The sequence below is a fragment of the Typha latifolia genome, chromosome 14, assembly GCF_019914945.1.
Source record: "Typha latifolia isolate L0001 chromosome 14, TyphaL0001v2, whole genome shotgun sequence".
NCBI classification, from domain to species: Eukaryota; Viridiplantae; Streptophyta; class Magnoliopsida; order Poales; family Typhaceae; genus Typha; species Typha latifolia.
In genome coordinates this window covers 1,736,132-1,752,401 of record NC_133099.1, presented here as the reverse complement: position 1 = coordinate 1,752,401, position 16,270 = coordinate 1,736,132, and the positions used below count along the sequence as shown (strand labels likewise).

General features: G+C 39.8%; 3 protein-coding genes and 1 pseudogene across 3 annotated transcripts; 1 reads left to right on the top strand and 3 right to left on the bottom strand.

The window, feature by feature from the left end:
- The first annotated feature begins 29 nt into the window (after positions 1-29).
- Positions 30-3,067, top strand: LOC140800576 (inactive leucine-rich repeat receptor-like serine/threonine-protein kinase At1g60630). Its single transcript, XM_073155315.1, has 2 exons — positions 30-1,656; positions 2,292-3,067. Exons 1-2 carry the CDS (start codon positions 294-296, stop codon positions 2,915-2,917), a joined length of 1,989 nt encoding a protein of 662 aa, XP_073011416.1. The 5' UTR covers positions 30-293; the 3' UTR covers positions 2,918-3,067.
- An 88-nt stretch (positions 3,068-3,155) lies between these two features.
- On the bottom strand, positions 3,156-6,250 carry LOC140800578 (receptor-like protein EIX2). Its single transcript, XM_073155325.1, is given in 2 exon segments — positions 3,156-5,293; positions 5,296-6,250. Coding segments are annotated over 2 exon segments (2,904 nt in total). The 5' UTR covers positions 6,237-6,250; the 3' UTR covers positions 3,156-3,330.
- Positions 6,251-7,240: 990 nt separating this feature from the next.
- Positions 7,241-10,403, bottom strand: LOC140800573 (uncharacterized; annotated as a pseudogene).
- A 1,026-nt stretch (positions 10,404-11,429) lies between these two features.
- LOC140800572 (receptor-like protein EIX2) lies at positions 11,430-14,632 on the bottom strand. Its single transcript, XM_073155313.1, has one exon. The coding sequence runs from the start codon at positions 14,555-14,557 to the stop codon at positions 11,612-11,614; it is 2,946 nt and encodes a 981-aa protein (XP_073011414.1). The 5' UTR covers positions 14,558-14,632; the 3' UTR covers positions 11,430-11,611.
- Positions 14,633-16,270: the final 1,638 nt, after the last annotated feature.

The following is a 16,270-nucleotide window of genomic DNA, read 5'->3' as shown; positions in this document are numbered from 1 at the left end:
GAGTTTTATGAACCCGAGAGAGATACGTACCAAGGGAAAGAGTAAAATTTTCACGGAGAGCAAGGGGGGAAAAGTAAAGAAACAACTCCACAGGGGCATCTTCTTCTCTCTTTCCTCTCTGCCCCCATTTCACGTGAAGCCATTCATTCATTCATTCATCCCCATGCGCAGAGCTCGACGGATTCGATGGTTTGGGGAGTTGAGGCATTTCCTTTTCCATTGCCAACAATGTGAATTAAGGAAGGAGGAGGTTGTTTAGCCATTTTTGTGCTAGTTTGCTACGACCAATCTCCATGGAAGCCGAACCCAACTCGCCGAGGTACTTCTTTCTCTTCCTCTGCTTCTTGGTCCTTCGCATTCCTTCCATCGACTCCAAATCCAGCGATGTTGATGCCCTTTTGGCGTTGAAGTCCTCCGTGGACGTCTACAACTCCCTTCCATGGAGGAAGGAAGAGTCCCACTTGCTTTGCACTTCGTGGAAGGGGGTAAAGGAGTGCTCTCCCAGTGGAAGAGTCACCAAACTCGTCCTTGAGTTCGCCAACCTCACAGGGGCGGTTCAGTCAGATTTCCTCGCTCCTCTCGATGAGCTCCGAGTTCTAAGTCTCAAGTCCAACTCCCTCTCCGGCTCCATTCCTGACCTCTCTCCTCTCTCCAATCTCAAGTCTCTCTACCTCAACGACAACCTCTTCTCCGGCGAGATTCCATCGAGCATTGCCGTTCTCCACCGGTTAAAGGTCGTGGCTTTGTCTAATAATCTCCTTTCGGGCCCCATTCCCCTGGCCTTCGCTTCTATCCCCAGGCTATACGCCCTTCTACTCGAAAACAACCACCTTATTGGTGGAATCCCAGCGTTTACCCAGACTAGTCTTCGATTTTTTAATGTTTCAAGTAACAATCTCTCCGGTAGAATCCCAGCAACTAGGACTCTTATCCAGTTCAATCTCTCCTCTTTCCTCAACAACTCAAATCTCTGCGGCGCCCAAATCGAACGACCATGTTCGAAAAATCCTACCTATCCCCCTTCTCCAAGTCCAGATTACTCTGTTTCATCCTCCATCAATGCATTCCCTCCACTAGTTCCTTCCACCCACAAGTCGAGAAACAAAAGAAGGCTCATCGCCATCGTCGCCGGCTCCATCGCCGGTGTCCTGGTTCTATCCCTCTTTATAATTGCAATCCTCGTGTTGGTATTTCGCAAAAAGAAGAAGATGGTACCTAGCAATCAATCTCGAGAAGTCGGACTCGACCCAACTCGAAGCAATAAGACCCTGGAAGAAGAAAGGGGAGAACGAGGAGGAGATGGGAAATCCGGGTTCTCGTGGGAAGGAGATGGGATCGGAAAGTTGATATTTTGCGGGGGAGTTGGCGAAATGTACAGCTTGGAAGACCTACTGAAAGCCTCGGCGGAGACACTTGGGAGGGGAACGGTGGGAAGCACGTACAAGGCGGTGATGGAATCGGGATTCATCGTGACGGTGAAGAGGTTGAAGGAGGCGGCGCGACCAGGGGCCGAGGAGTTCCGGCGAAGGATGGAGGAGCTCGGTAGGCTGCGCCACCCAAACTTGGTGCCTCTCCGGGCATACTTCCAAGCGAAGGAGGAGAGGCTTCTCGTCTACGACTACTTCCCCAACGGCAGCCTCTTCTCCCTCATCCACGGTATCGGTTCCTCATTTCCTTTTCATATAAGCCCCTCGATTTTTCTTTATTAAGCTTTTCAGAGGACTGTTCTACGTATTTTAAATATGAAGAAGAGGTCATTTGCAAAAGGGTCCAATTCTTCCAGCCGTACGGTAGAATAACAATCTCACCCGACAACTTGACGCAATTGTAAACCAACCAGGCCACTATTTGATTATACTCCTCTCCAATTTTGACTCGATTGGCGCGGTCAAAAAGCAGGGTGGGAATTTAGAAACACTGCTCATCTCTGTCCACTATCGGATTGAGATCGTCTTTAGCCTGCAGCAGTGGTAGTGGTAAAGAAAGGAGAGCTTGGATTGTAGTGTTTGATCCCAACTTTACACTAGGTTCGTGTTCAAGAGTGATGCATTGAGATCGTGTCGTTTAATGATAGGCATTTTAATGAGACCATGCTGTTCCCTGATCTGCTTCTTGACACTATGCATTGGAATCCATGAACAACTCTATTATATATTTCTTTTGGCTTCTTCTCACTTGGAATTTTTTGCTTTCCATCCATATCCATAAGAATTTTTTCCCCCTTATTTATGATTTTAAGATTAGTAATTAATGTTAAAGCTGATGAAGGCTTCGATATTTCTACGTGGCAGGATCGCGGCCGTCAGGCAGCGGGAAGCCCCTCCATTGGACGTCGTGCCTCAAGATCGCGGAGGACGTCGCGACCGGGCTCCTCTACCTCCACCAGTCCGGCCTCGTACACGGCAACCTCAAATCCTCCAACGTCCTCCTCGGCGCCGACTTCGAGTCCTGCCTGACGGACTTCTCCCTCCTTCCCTCCCTCCTCCCCTCCTCCACCTCCACCTCAAATTCCTCCACCTTCACCCCCTCCTACGACGCCTACAACTTCGGCATCCTCCTCCTCGAGCTCCTAACCGGGAAGACCCCCTTCCCCGACCTCATCGACCACCAGCTCGGCGCCGACATCCCCAAGTGGGTCAAGTCGGTGCGGGAGGAGGAGACTGAGTCTGGCGACGAGCCCGAGTCGGTGGGGGAGAAGCTTGGCGCGCTGGTCAGCATCGCAATGGCGTGCGTCGCGGCGGAAGAGGGGAAGCGGCCGGAGACGAAGGAAGTGGTGAGGATGATAAGGGAGGCGAGGGCGGAGACGATGGTAGTATCCTCTAACAACAGCAGCGATCATTCTCCCGGTAGGTGGTCTGACACGGTGCAGAGCTTGCCGAGAGAGCATGGCTTGGAGGGCTTCGCAGAGAGGGATTGAATCATTGGAATGAGTCTTAACGTACGTTGTCTCTCTTTTCTTATCATTCTTCTTTCTTAGTTTATATTCTGGTAGTGTAAATCTCAGGCAGAGTGGAATATTTTTTCATGGTAATTTAAATTGAAATGGCATAACGTGCTTGTTCTGGAATACTATCTATGATAGCTTCATGAAAGAATCACAAGAATCTCTCAATGGAGGAAATTAATAAAACTATGAAGCCTAAATATATAACTTGTAAATCACAAAGAACTTATAACAGTAATATTGCATGAGTGCTCTCACATGTATTTAGAATGTAAGATAGTATACAAGGAAACAATACAAAAACACAGATTTTTATGACATATATCAGAAATTTGAGACTTGAGGTTCTCCAGTCTTATATCTTAGTTGTAGAAGAGCTTGGCCTTTCATCTCCATTTTCTTTTCAACCTATTTATACTCACTGCCACCATCACATATATGTTGTCAAACAAATTGTCAATCATCTGAAAATAAGCATACCTCCAAGTTTCATGGAACAACAAAACAGCATACACACCCCAAAATCCAACCACAAATCCAAGAGCCATTCCAAGATACAACCACATTGACGTCTCTGATCCATTAGCATAGTTTGAAGTACTAGCAGGAGCTGCACTGTCTCCGGAGCAAATTTTGCTAGTTGCTAACCCACAAAGATAAGCATTGCCAAAATAGATTGATGGGTCATTAAGCGTGTCTAATTGAGGCCCGGATGGAATCTTTCCTGACAAGCTGTTATAAGATAAATTCAGGTGATCCAAAAACATTAATTTTGATATACTTTGCGGTATAGCACCTGAAAGCTTATTTGATGAAAGATCAAGAGTTTCCAAAGATAACATGTCACCTATCTTTTCCGGGATCATTCCAACTAGATGATTTCCAGCCAAGTTTAAACTTCTTAGTTGCCGAAGATCTCCTATTTCTTCAGGAATTACCCCACTTAGATTATTCCCAGAAGGATCCAGTGTCTTGACTTGATTGAGGATTTTGGAATATATATAACTTTGCCCTTTCATTACTAGAAAAAGTTTATACACATAGCTAAATATTTCAAAATTATATAGGAAAGTAATTTCACCATAGTCACCATCTGTATTCCATGTTGAATATATCATAGAAGTGAAATTACCAAAAGAATATGGAATCGACCCTGACAACTTGTTATGTGAAAGATCCAAGATTTTGAGGGCAGTAAGTTGTGCAAGTTGTGGAGGAATGTTGCCATCAAACATATTTGAACTAAGCTGAAGATATCTTAATTTCAACAACTTTTCTCCTATCCATATCGGTAGTTTTCCTGATAATTTGTTGTCTCCAAGGTCTAGAAGAACTAATCTGTCACAATGTTGCAACTCTGAGGGAAGCTCGCCATAAAGATCGTTATCATTTAGGTCTAAAATTTTGAGTGAAGTAAGTGAACCAACAGAAGGTGGAATTTCTCCGATGATATTATTATTAGAAAAATCCATAATTAGCAACTGTGAACCCTCTTGCCAGCATTGTGGGAGTTCTGATAAATTATTCCTTGATAAATCCATGATCTCTAGATTTGTTTGTTCACATATAGAAGACGGGATGCTGCCGTTGATCAAATTATTTGAGAGCGACAAATAAGATATTGATGCTGACAACAACTCCGGTAAAGGTCCAGATATAGAATTGTTGGAGAGATCCAGAAACCATAATTCATCATGCAGAGATGTTGGCAACCTTCCTGTAATGTTATTATAAGCGAGACATAGCATGCTTATAGGTAAACTCCATAACCAATCTGGCAAAGTGCCTGTGATGCTTGTGTTGTGTAGATCTAGTTCATTTAATTGCGTCTGCCATCTGAGCCACGTTGGAAATTGAGGTCCCACTTTGGAGGAGCCTAAATAAAGGTTGGTAAGTTGAAATGTAGGAATCCAATTGCGGTCCAACGATATTATTAGCGAACTGGAGGATAATTGCAAGTCATTCAATCTTGTCAAGTTGGCAAGATGAGCTTCACATATGACACCATGGAAAGAATTAAAAGAAAGATCCAATCTATTTAGATTATGAAGATTGCCAATCTCAAGAGGTACTGACTCAACAAGGGAATTATTTCTGAGGTCAAGATGTTTTAGATTCGTCATCTGTTCTAGCCAGTTAGATAAATTCCCTTGGATATTGTTACCTGACAAAATGATCTCCTCCATGTCGTTCCATTTGCAACCCAACATAACCACCAAATCTTTGATATCTCCACCTATGCCGAAGGAACTCAAGTTTATACCTCTCAAGCTGCAAAGTTTTCCAACTGATCTAGGTAGAGTAGGCTCAAAATTGTTCTCTCCCAAGTACAGGGAAGTAAGAGAAGTCAATTTAGCAAGATCATCAGGGATCTTCCCATGAATTGACAAGATTGAAGATTGAGATATGAGAGGCTAGTAAGATTCCATAACCAACTTGGTAAAGTAGTATTGAATTGGCTATTGCCTGAAAGGTCAAGTGTTGTTACACCTGTAAAGTTTACGTAGAATAGAGAGTCCAGGATACTAGAAAGACTAGCAGATGCCATACGCAACACTCTTATGGATTGTAGCCTATTAATTATGTGCAACCAATGTGCAACATTTGTTAGGTTTATCTTCCCCAAATTGAGATAGTTGAGAGAAGCTAATTGGGAAAGCCATTCAAGGTTGTCAGCATTAGGCGTACTAGTATCACTGAATGCCCAATTTAAACTAAGATACTGTAAGCTAGAAATATTTCCAAGTTGAGGCGGTACTGTTCCAATGAAGAATGAGCTACTTAGATCAAGTGAGCGGAGTTTAGAGAGATTTCCAAGATGACGAGGTATTTTACCCCCAAAATAAGAATATGATAGATTAAGATGCGTCAAGTTGTGGAAAGAAGCAATGAATTCAGGGATGCTGATGCCAGAGAAATTGTTATTACTAAGATCAAAGCGAGTCAAATGACTTAAGGCAAGCAAAGATGGATTGATCTCACCGAACAGTGCATAAGTAGACCAGTTGGTCAACTGCGAACCCGAATCAAATGGGTTGCCAAGGTTGAGCTCCAAAATATTACGGGTGGTGGTATTATCACACACGACTCCCCTCCATCTACAGCAGCCTTGACCTTCATCCCAAGAAGACAAACTGTGTCGGATGCCATCGGAGATGCCGGCTTTGAAGGTGAGGAGTGCCTCCCTTTCCGTAGCAATACAAGCATATGCTGTGAAAGTTTGGATTGCTATAATTGAGAGCACGAGAATGAGGTGAAGAAGAAGAAGAAGCAAGTGATGATGAGTCGCCATTGTTTGTGACTTTATAGACTATTTGAAACGGCTTGAGTAGTCCCAGTTACGTTCTTAATTTATAGTTGCTGGAGTATTCGCTAATAAGCTCTCTTCTTCTTAAGAAGGAAAAAGGTAAACTACGCGTCCAAGGCCACTATGCTAATTAATTGTAACGTGTAACATGCTCTTCCCTTACTTTATATAAATAACCCTATTCATTTAGACTATCTCATCCAACCTTTTGGAGGACTTCACACAGTAAATTACAGTGTAGGAATGAATGGAATATTTGAAACCCTTGACCGCTAAACGAATTAATTAGCCTAAGATAAGTGTTTAGATTTATTAGTGTACTATCTATCCTCTGAGAGAAGACATCTCCTCTCATGGGAGGAAGTGTCAATGTAGCTTCCTTATTTTTCTTTTGACGCCTAAATTTAAACAATTATGTGTTTGATGAATATCACGTATTGGACGGAGAAAAAGGAATAAAAAACCAAGAAGATTTGATTGGAAGTAGTAGCCTGTTTAACCGATAGAATTTGATTGTAGACTAATTGGTAGTATAAATAGAGCCAATTACAAATAACACACTATATTTTAACTACGTTATAAATAAATAAATAAAAAGATTTCCTTCATTATTTATAAATAGAGTCTCTTACGTACTGTCAAAAACAACCGAGCAATTCCACACGATGTAGTTTAGTTTAGTTTAGTTTTAATATAGTTTACTTTAACAAGCATTCGACAAAATGAAAGAAAAAGTAATAGAGAGGATTGAAGATCTAGAAACGAGAGGCCAATAAGGTTCCGCAATCAATTCGATCAGTATGGTGGAATTCAAGTGCCAACTCGGTAAGTGTTAAAATTAACTTGGAATGTCATTTTCTCATGTGCTTGATCTATTTATTCATAGGGAAGTGTTAAAATTAATTTAAGAAAGTTGCAAATTGATAAATATGAAATCATCCAGTTATCATTGATTGAAATAAACATACAAAACTTAATGGTAGGAGTCATAAACCAAAAGTAATTACTTACTAGTATTGCATAATAAGAGCTATTACATTCTTTTAAAACACAGGATAGTACATTACAGATGCTATCAGCTTTGAAATTAAACATACATTCCAACAATAACAAGTAAACCAACTCAACGGACCACATTACAAAGAAATCCTAAATTGAAACTTGAGATCCTCCTCTGTCATGTCTTGAAGAACTTGGCCTTTTATCTCCATTTCCTCTTCAACCTATTTATAGTCATTGCAACTGTCACATATATTTTGTCAAATAGATTGTCAATCATCTGGAAAGAAGTATTCCTCCAAGTCGTACAGAATAATAGAGTACCACACACAGTCCAAAATCCGAAGACAAATCCAGGTCCCATGCCAAGGTATAACCACACCATCTCAGATCTATTCACATAGTTTCGAGTACCAGTAGGTATTGCTTGATCTCCAGAACAATTCTTGCCAATTAGAGGCCCGCAGAGATAAGCATTGCCGATATAGATTGATGGATCATCAAGCGTGTCCAATTGATTTCCGGATGGAATCCTTCCCGATAAATTATTGTAAGATAGGTTCAGGTGGTCTAAAAATGTTAGCATTGATAAACTTAATGGAATATCACCTGAAAGTTCATTTGATGAAAGATCAAGAGATTCCAAAGATAACATGTCACCTATCTTTTCACGGATTTTTTCAACTAGATGATTTCTTGCGAAGTTTAAATTGCTAATGTGCCGAAGAGCTCCTATTTCTTCAGGAATTTCTCCACTCAGATTATTCCCTGAAAGGTCCATTGTCCTCACTAGATAGAGGATTTCAGAATATGTAGATTCTCTTCCTTTCATTACTAATTCCATGGTACTATTGTAGACACTGCTGGAAAAAGAACCATTACCAAGATGACCATAGTAAGTCAGTTCTGAATAAACCATCGCCGTGAAATGACCAAATGAACATGGTATTGATCCTGACAGCTTGTTGTCTGCAAGATGCAAAACATGGAGAGATGCAAGTTTTGCTAGTTGTGAAGGAATGTTGCCATCAAACATATTTGAGGGAAGTTGAAGATATACTAGATTCCGCAGCTTTTCACCTATCCATATCGGTATTTTCCTGAGAATTTGTTATTGCCAAGGTCTAAAAGAACTAAATATTTGCAATGTTGCAACTTTGAGGGAAGCTCTCCATATAGATTGTTATTGTTGAGGTCTAAAGATAAGAGTGAAGTCAGTGAACTCACGGAAGGTGGAATTACCCCGGTGATATTATTTTGACATAAGTCTATAATTTCTAAACTGGAACCCTGCCGCCAGCATCGTGGGAGTTCTCCTGATAAATAATTTCTTGATAAATCCAGGATCTGTAGAGATGCATGGTCACATATAGAAGATGGGATGCTGCCGTTTATTGCGTTATTTGAAAGCATCAAACAATTTATTGATGTTGGCAACTGTGGCAAGGGTCCTGATATGGCGTTGTGGGAGAGATCCAACAGTTGAAGTCTTTCCGGCAACCGGGGCAATGGACCTTCCAAATTGTTAGATCCCAAAGCTAGTATGTCTAACTTATTGGATTGCAAAGATGCCGGCAACCTCCCTGCAATCTGATTATTAGAGAGATCAAGCAAGGTTAAAGGTAAACTCCATAGCCAGTCCGGCAAAGTGTCTGCAATGCTTGTGTTGCATAGATTTAGTTCATTCATTGGCAATTGCCATTTGAGCCATGCTGGAAATTGAGGCCCCATTCTACACGACTGTAAAGAAATGACTCTAAGTTGAAATGAAGGAACCCAACTTTGATCCACCGATATTATTAAGGAATTATAAGACAATCGCAACTCCACCAGTTTTGTTAAATTGGCAAAATGAGCTTCAGATATGACACCATGTAAGGAATTTGAAGAAAGATCCAACACTTCTAAATTATAAAGATTTCCAATCCCAAGAGGTACTGGCCCAACAAGTGAATTATTACTGAGATCAAGATGTTTTAGATTGGTCGTACTCTCTAGCCAGTTAGATATATTCCCTTGAAGATTGTTACTTGACAAAATGATCATCTCTAAGTTTCTCCATGAGCAACCCAACATCCCTATCAACTCTCGAACATCTCCACCGATGCCGAAAGAACTCAGGTCTATACCTCTCAAGCTGCATATTTTTCCAACTGCTCTTGGTAGTGTAGGCACGAAATTATTCCCTCCTAAATACAGGTACGTGAGAGAAGTCAATTTAGCAAGATCATTAGGAATCTTCCCGTAGAATCCAGCGGATGCAAGATTGAGATATGAGAGGTTTGTAAGATTCCACAACCAAATTGGTAAGGTAGTATTGAACTGGCTATTGCCTGAAAGATCAAGTGTTGTTAGACCGGTAAAATTTACATAAGACAGAGTTTGGGATTCTAGGAAGACTAGTATCTTTCATAAGCAACACTTTTATGGATTGCAACTTGTTAACTATGTGCAGCCAATCTGCTGCATTTGTTAGGTTCATCCATCCCAAATCAAGATACTTGAGAAAAGCTAACTGCGAAATCCACTCAAGATTGTCAGCATTAGCCGTACTAGTAACAGCGAATGCCGAATTCAAACTAAGATACCGTAGGCTAGAAATATTTCCAAGTGAGATATTGTTCCAATGAAGGATGACGAAGAGAGATCAAGGGAGTGGAGTTTAGAGAGATTTCCAAGCTGATGAGGTATTTTACCCCCAAATTTAGAATTTGATAGATTAAGGTGCGTCAAGTTGTTGAAAGACGCAATGAATTCAGGGATACTGATGCCAGATAAATTGTTACTACTAAGGTCAAGGCGAGTCAAATGATTTAAAGCAAGAATAGATGGATTGATCTCACCGGACAATGCATAAGCAGACCAGTTGGTTGAATATAAATCCCAATGATACGGGTTGAAAAGGTTGAGCTCCAAAATATGGTGGGTGTTACTGTCACAGACCACTCCTCTCCATCCACAACAGTCTTGACCTTCATCCCAAGAAGACAAGCTATGCCCGACCCCATCGACGATGCCGGCTCTGAAGGTGAGAAGTGCTTCCCTTTCAACATCAATACAAGCATATGTTGCGATAGCTTGGATTACAATAAGACAGAGCATGAGAATGAGGTGAAGAAGAAAGTGATGAGTAGCCATTATCTGTTCGTTAATTTTCACAGCTTGAGAAATAGCAATTGCATTATATATATACATGCGCTGGAGTCTTCGCTAAACTTTTGACTTACACAGAGACATACTTCTTGAAGTCTTGATGTTAATTAGTGTATATATATTCCTTTGAAGGAGTGCGTTTAATTAATTGTAACGTATAAGAGGCTCTTCCTTGCTTTTTTTCATAAATAACACTCTCCATTTAGTCTATCTCCTATTATCCTATTTGGAGGACACTTCCCAGAAATAAATTCGTTTTGACGCGTGAACGTGTTCTTTGGGAAGTTGACGGACGGACTTGGAAGTCTTCCCTCCTTAGAAAAACAAACAAACAAAGAAACAAACAAACAAAAAGAGGGAAGTGGTAATCCTAATCGATGGCATTTAGTGGTAGACTAATTGGTGCTAAAATTTAGCCTAGAAGCAGTAAGATGTGGTAGACTAATTGACTGACAGATGAAAGACTTGGAATTCCGGGTATATTAACCAAGATGAGATGTGGTCGTAGATTGGTAGTAAATTATATTGAGTTAAATTTGTCTCTATGAACTCGGTGACCGTAGCGTTTTCTTTTGCCGAGTATCCAAACTAGGTTGGCACTAGAAAATGGCATCATATAGACGATGGTGGTCTACTGTAGCAATAGCAGCGATCACTCTCCCGGTAGGTAATCAGACACGATGCAGAGTTTGCCGAGAGAGCATGGCTTTGGAGGGCTTCGCAGATCAAGAGGGATTGAAATCATTGGAATGAGTCTTAACCTACGTTGTCTCTCTTTTCTTGTCATTCTTTTTTCTTAGTTACCATTGTGCTAGTGTAAATATCAGGCAGGGTGGATTATTTTTTTTCTTTTCATTGTAATTTAAATTGAAAGGGCATAATTTCCTGAAGTGCTTGTTCTGTAGTACTATTTATATAGTTTCATGGTTTCCAAACATTGCTGCAAATCAATCGTAAGTTACTCAAAGAATCTCAATGGTAGAAATAAAACCATCAAGTCTAATTATAGAACTTGTAAATCACAAATTAGGAACTTAACAATATGGCATAAGTATCTATTACATGTATTTAGACGGTAAGATAGTACACACTAGTGACAAGGAAACAATATTACAAAAGCACATATTTTGATGATATATTTAACAAAGTGAGACTTGAGGTACCACAGTCTCATATCTAATATCTTACTCGTAGAAGAACGTAGTCATTCATCCATATTTATTTTTCATCCTATTCATTCTCACTGCCACTGTAACATATATGTTGTCAAAGAAATTGTCAATCATCCGAAAATAAGCACACCTCCAAGTCGTATGGAACAACAAAACAGCATACACACCCCAAAATCCAGCCACAAATCCAACTCCCATTCCAAGATATAACCACCACATTGACGTCTCTGATCCATTAGCATAGTTTGACGTATTGTTAGGAGATGCAGTATCTCCAGAGCAATTCTTGCTAGTTGGTCGCCCACAAAGATAAGCATTGCCGATATAGATTGATGGGTCATCAAGTCTGTCCAACTGACTCCCGGATGGAATCCTCCCGGACAAGTTGTTATAAGATAAATTCAGGTAATCCAAAAATGTTAATTTTGATAAGCTCTGCGGTATAGCACCTGAAAGCTTATTTGATGAAAGATCGAGAGATTCCAAGGATAACATGTCACCTATCTTTTCTGGGATCATTCCAACTAGATGATTTCCAGCGAAGTTTAAATTTCTCAGGTGCCGAAGAGCTCCTATTTCTTCAGGAATTACCCCACTCAGATTATTCCCTGAAAGGTCCATTGTCGTGACTTGACCAAGGAGTTTAGAATATGTATAAGTATTTCCTTTCATAACTAGAACAAGACTACCAATGTAGGTGACAATATCAGTACCAAACCCCCAAGAAAAAGAATCATCATCATCATTCTGTACTGAATAGATCGTCATCCCAGTGAAATTACCAAAAGAACGTGGTATTGACCCCGACAACTTATTATCTGAAAGATCCAAGACTTGGAGGAATGTAAGTTGTGCAAGCTGAGGAGGAATGTTGCCATCAAACATATTTGAGCGAAGCTGAAGATATCTTAAATTCAACAACTTTTCTCCTATCCATGTCGGTATCTTTCTTGAGAAGTTATTGTTGCCAAGGTCTAGAAACAATAAATTCTTGCAATGTTGCAACTCCGAGGGAAGCTCTCCATAAAGGTTGTTACTGTTGAGGTCTAAATATTGGAGCGAAATTAGTGAACCCATAGATAGTGGAATTTCTCCTGTGATATTATTGTTAGACAAGGCCATCTTGAGTAAGAATGAACCCTTCAGCCAGCACCGTGGGAGTTCTCCTGACAAATGATTAGTTGCTAAATCTAGGATCCATAGATTTGTTCTTTCACATATAGAAGATATGCTGCCGCTGATCGAATTATTTGAGAGCAACAAATAAATTATTGATGTCGGCAACAACTTTGGTAGAGGTCCGGATATAAAATTGTTTGAGAGATCCAAAAACTCGAGTCCATCTGGTAACGGGAGTAATGGACCTTCCAAATTGTTAGATCTCAAATCTAGAGCAAAAAAATTTGTGGATTTCAAATGTGGAGGCAATTTGCCTGAAATGCTATTGTAAGAGAGATTTAGCATTCTTATAGGTAAACTCCATAACCAATGTGGCAAAGTGCTTGTGATGCTTGTGTTGTATAAATCTACTTCTTTTATTTGTCTCTGCCATCTGAGCCATGCTGGAAATTGAGGTCCCACTCGACAGGAGCCTAAAGCAAGGGCGGTAAGTTGAAATGGAGGATTCCAACTACGGCCCACCGATATTATTAGGGAATTGGAGGATAATAGCAATTGATTCAATTTTGACAAGTTGGCAAAATGAGCTTCAGATATGACACCATACAAAGAATTAGAAGAAAGATCTAAAAAATTAAGATTCTGAAGACTGCTAATCCCAAGAGGTACTGGCCCAACAAGGGAATTATTACTGAGGTCAATATATTTCAGATTCGTCATTTGCTGTAGCCAGTTTGATAAATTTCCTTGAAGATTGTTGTTTGACAAAATGATCACCTCCATGTTGTTCCATGTGCAATCCAACATTTCCACCAACTCTCGAATATCTCCACCGATGCCAAGATAACTCAAGTCTATACCTCTCAAGTTACATAGTTTTCCAATCGATCTAGGTAAATGACCCTCTAAATTATTGTCTCGTAAGCTTAGGTAAGTGAGAGAAGTCAAGTTACCTAGAGCATTAGGAATCTTCCCTTGAAATTGACAGTCAGCAAGATTGAGATATGAGAGGTTGGTAAGATTCCACAACCAATGTGGTAAGGTAGTACTAAACTGCCCATTGTCTGACAGATCAAGGGTTGTGAGACCTGTAAAGTTTACATAAGATAGAGAGTTTGGGATACTAGGAAGACTAGTACATGATAAAAGCAACACTTTTATGGATTGTAACTTGTTAATTATGTGCAGCCAATCAACAATATTTATTAGGTTTAATCCTCCCAAATCAAGATAGTCGAGAGAAGCTAATTGGGAAACCCACCCAAGGTGGTCAGCATTAGTCGTATTAATGTCATTGAATGCATAATTTAAACTAAGATACCGTAGACTAGAAAGATTCCCAAGATGAGGAGGTACTGTTCCAATGAAGTATGACCTAGAGAGATCAAGAGAGTGAAGTTTAGAGAGATTTCCAAGTTGACAAGGTATTTTACCCTCAAATCCAGAATTTGATAGATTAAGGTGCGCCAAGTTGTAGAAAGAAGAAATGAATTCAGGGATGATGCCAGAGAAATTGTTATTACTAAGATCAAGGCGACTCAAATGATTTAAGGCAAGCAAAGATGGATTGATCTCACCGGACAGTGCATAACCAGTCCACCAATCAAATGGGTTGCCAAGGTTTAGCTCCAAAATATTGCGAGTGGTGGTATTATCACACACGACTCCTCTCCATCTACAGCAGTCTTGAGCTTCATCCCAAGAAGACAAGCTGTGCCGGATGCCATCAGAGATGTCGGCTTTGAAGGTGAGGAGTGCCTCTCTTTCAACAGCAATACAAGCATATGCTGCCAAAGTTTGGATTGCTATAATAGAGAGCATGAGAATGAGGTGAAGAAGAAGCAAGTGATGATGAATAGCCATTGTATGTGATTTCAGTACTATTCAACGTCAGATGGCTTGAGTAGTCCCAATTGTGTTTTTTTATAGGTGGTGGAGTCTTCGTCAATCTCTTGACTTCCATAATAATGAAAACCAAATTATAGAAATCGACAGAGAAATAGCTCTCTTGATCAGTAGTTATATGTCCCATGTGTAAGAAACTCTTCCTAATGTAGAAAAATCATCCTATCCTTTAACACTATCACAAATTCTGGAGGGCATCCCGATAAATTCCAGTATATATATAGCGATGTTTGAAGGCTCAAAAATTAAACCTTGACTATTGAAGCCTCCTTGGTTAACCCACTACTATCCTATTATCTTGATCAGTCCGGAACATATACCTGATCACCTCACATGATTAAACTAAGTGCAATCATAACGTCAGATGTACGCCAAAGAAAGGAATATGAATTTGTCCGAAATTTAATACACAAAAATCTCATAGAACTAGAGTGAGTGTAATAATAACCATAGGATGTTAGTCATGCACTGACGTCTAAAGTTAAATACATAGAAGTCTCGTAGAATTAGAGTGAGTGCAACCATCACTATAGGATGTTATTCATGTGCTAGTGTCTAAAGTTAAATACAAAGAAGTCTCGAAGAATCAGAGTGAGTGCAACTATTGACCATAGGATTTAAGTGCGTAGAAGCCTCGTAGAATTAGAGTGAGTGCAACTAGACCGCCAGCACTTGTAGTTGAAATCCCTGCACCTATGGGTGAAGATGCACACTTTTCGTAAACTAGGTGTCGATCTTTTCCCTGAGTGTTGATTATTCTTGAAAATGAGATGGGGAAAGTCTTGAATGGACATGACATTTGATTTTTCAAAAAGTCAGACAAAAAAACTTGGAATTCTGGGTGTTAACACCATCATAAAATGTTGCTGCAGATTGATATGATAGTAAAATTGAGTCTGATCTGTATATTTAAAGTCTACACGTGTGAAAGCTGAATAATTTAGATAATTGTCAAATAATTACTATGAAATAAGTCACTTGGAGCGAAGATGAGGAGAGTGCAAAAAAAAAAAAAAAAAAAAAAAAAAAAATCGGCATAGAAGAACGAACGAAAATCGGTGGCGAAACTCCTCGTAGCACCGACTATATAGATTGAACTCCTCCCTTCTATTTAAGAACTCGTTGAAGGTGGCTTGACGCTTGCCGAAATGCCGAGTACCTAAGGAAACGACATCAGCACCGGAATACTAAGATTTAAAAAAGAGAAATTTTATAAATCCAACCCTATTTATTTTTTTTTCATATTTTCTAATTAACACATCCTCTTTTTGCAGATTTGATAATCCAACTCCTCACTTTTTTTTAAACTTTTATATAATACCTATAGTTAACTTAATTTAACCTAAATAGAAGAGTATTAATAAAAAAAAATTTCGTTAAAAATACACTTAGTAATTTAAAAATTAACTAGATTACTATTTGGAAAAGAGAATTTAGTTTAGAGAAGGAGATTTAGTTTTGGAGTCTTGAATGGACATGACGTTAGATGTTTCTAAAAGACTTGGAATTCGGGGTAATCATTAAATGTGGCTGCAGATTGGTAGTAAAATTGAGTCTAGATAATTCTCACTTGGAGAGGGAGAACAGCAGAATGCAAACAAATCGATAAATTATGCGCCTAAGGCCACTATGTTAATTTAATTATAACGTGTAACAAGCTCTTCCCTTACT

What these genes read in the sequence shown, in the direction of transcription:
- LOC140800576 (XM_073155315.1), top strand. Translation starts at nt 294, where the DNA reads ATGGAAGCCGAACCCAACTCGCCGAGGTACTTCTTTCTCTTCCTCTGC. An exon ending in CCTCTTCTCCCTCATCCACG is followed by an intron (nt 1,657 to 2,291) that starts GTATCGGTTCCT and finishes TCTACGTGGCAG; the next exon opens with GATCGCGGCCGTCAGGCAGC.
- LOC140800572 (XM_073155313.1), bottom strand. Translation starts at nt 14,557, where the DNA reads ATGGCTATTCATCATCACTTGCTTCTTCTTCACCTCATTCTCATGCTC.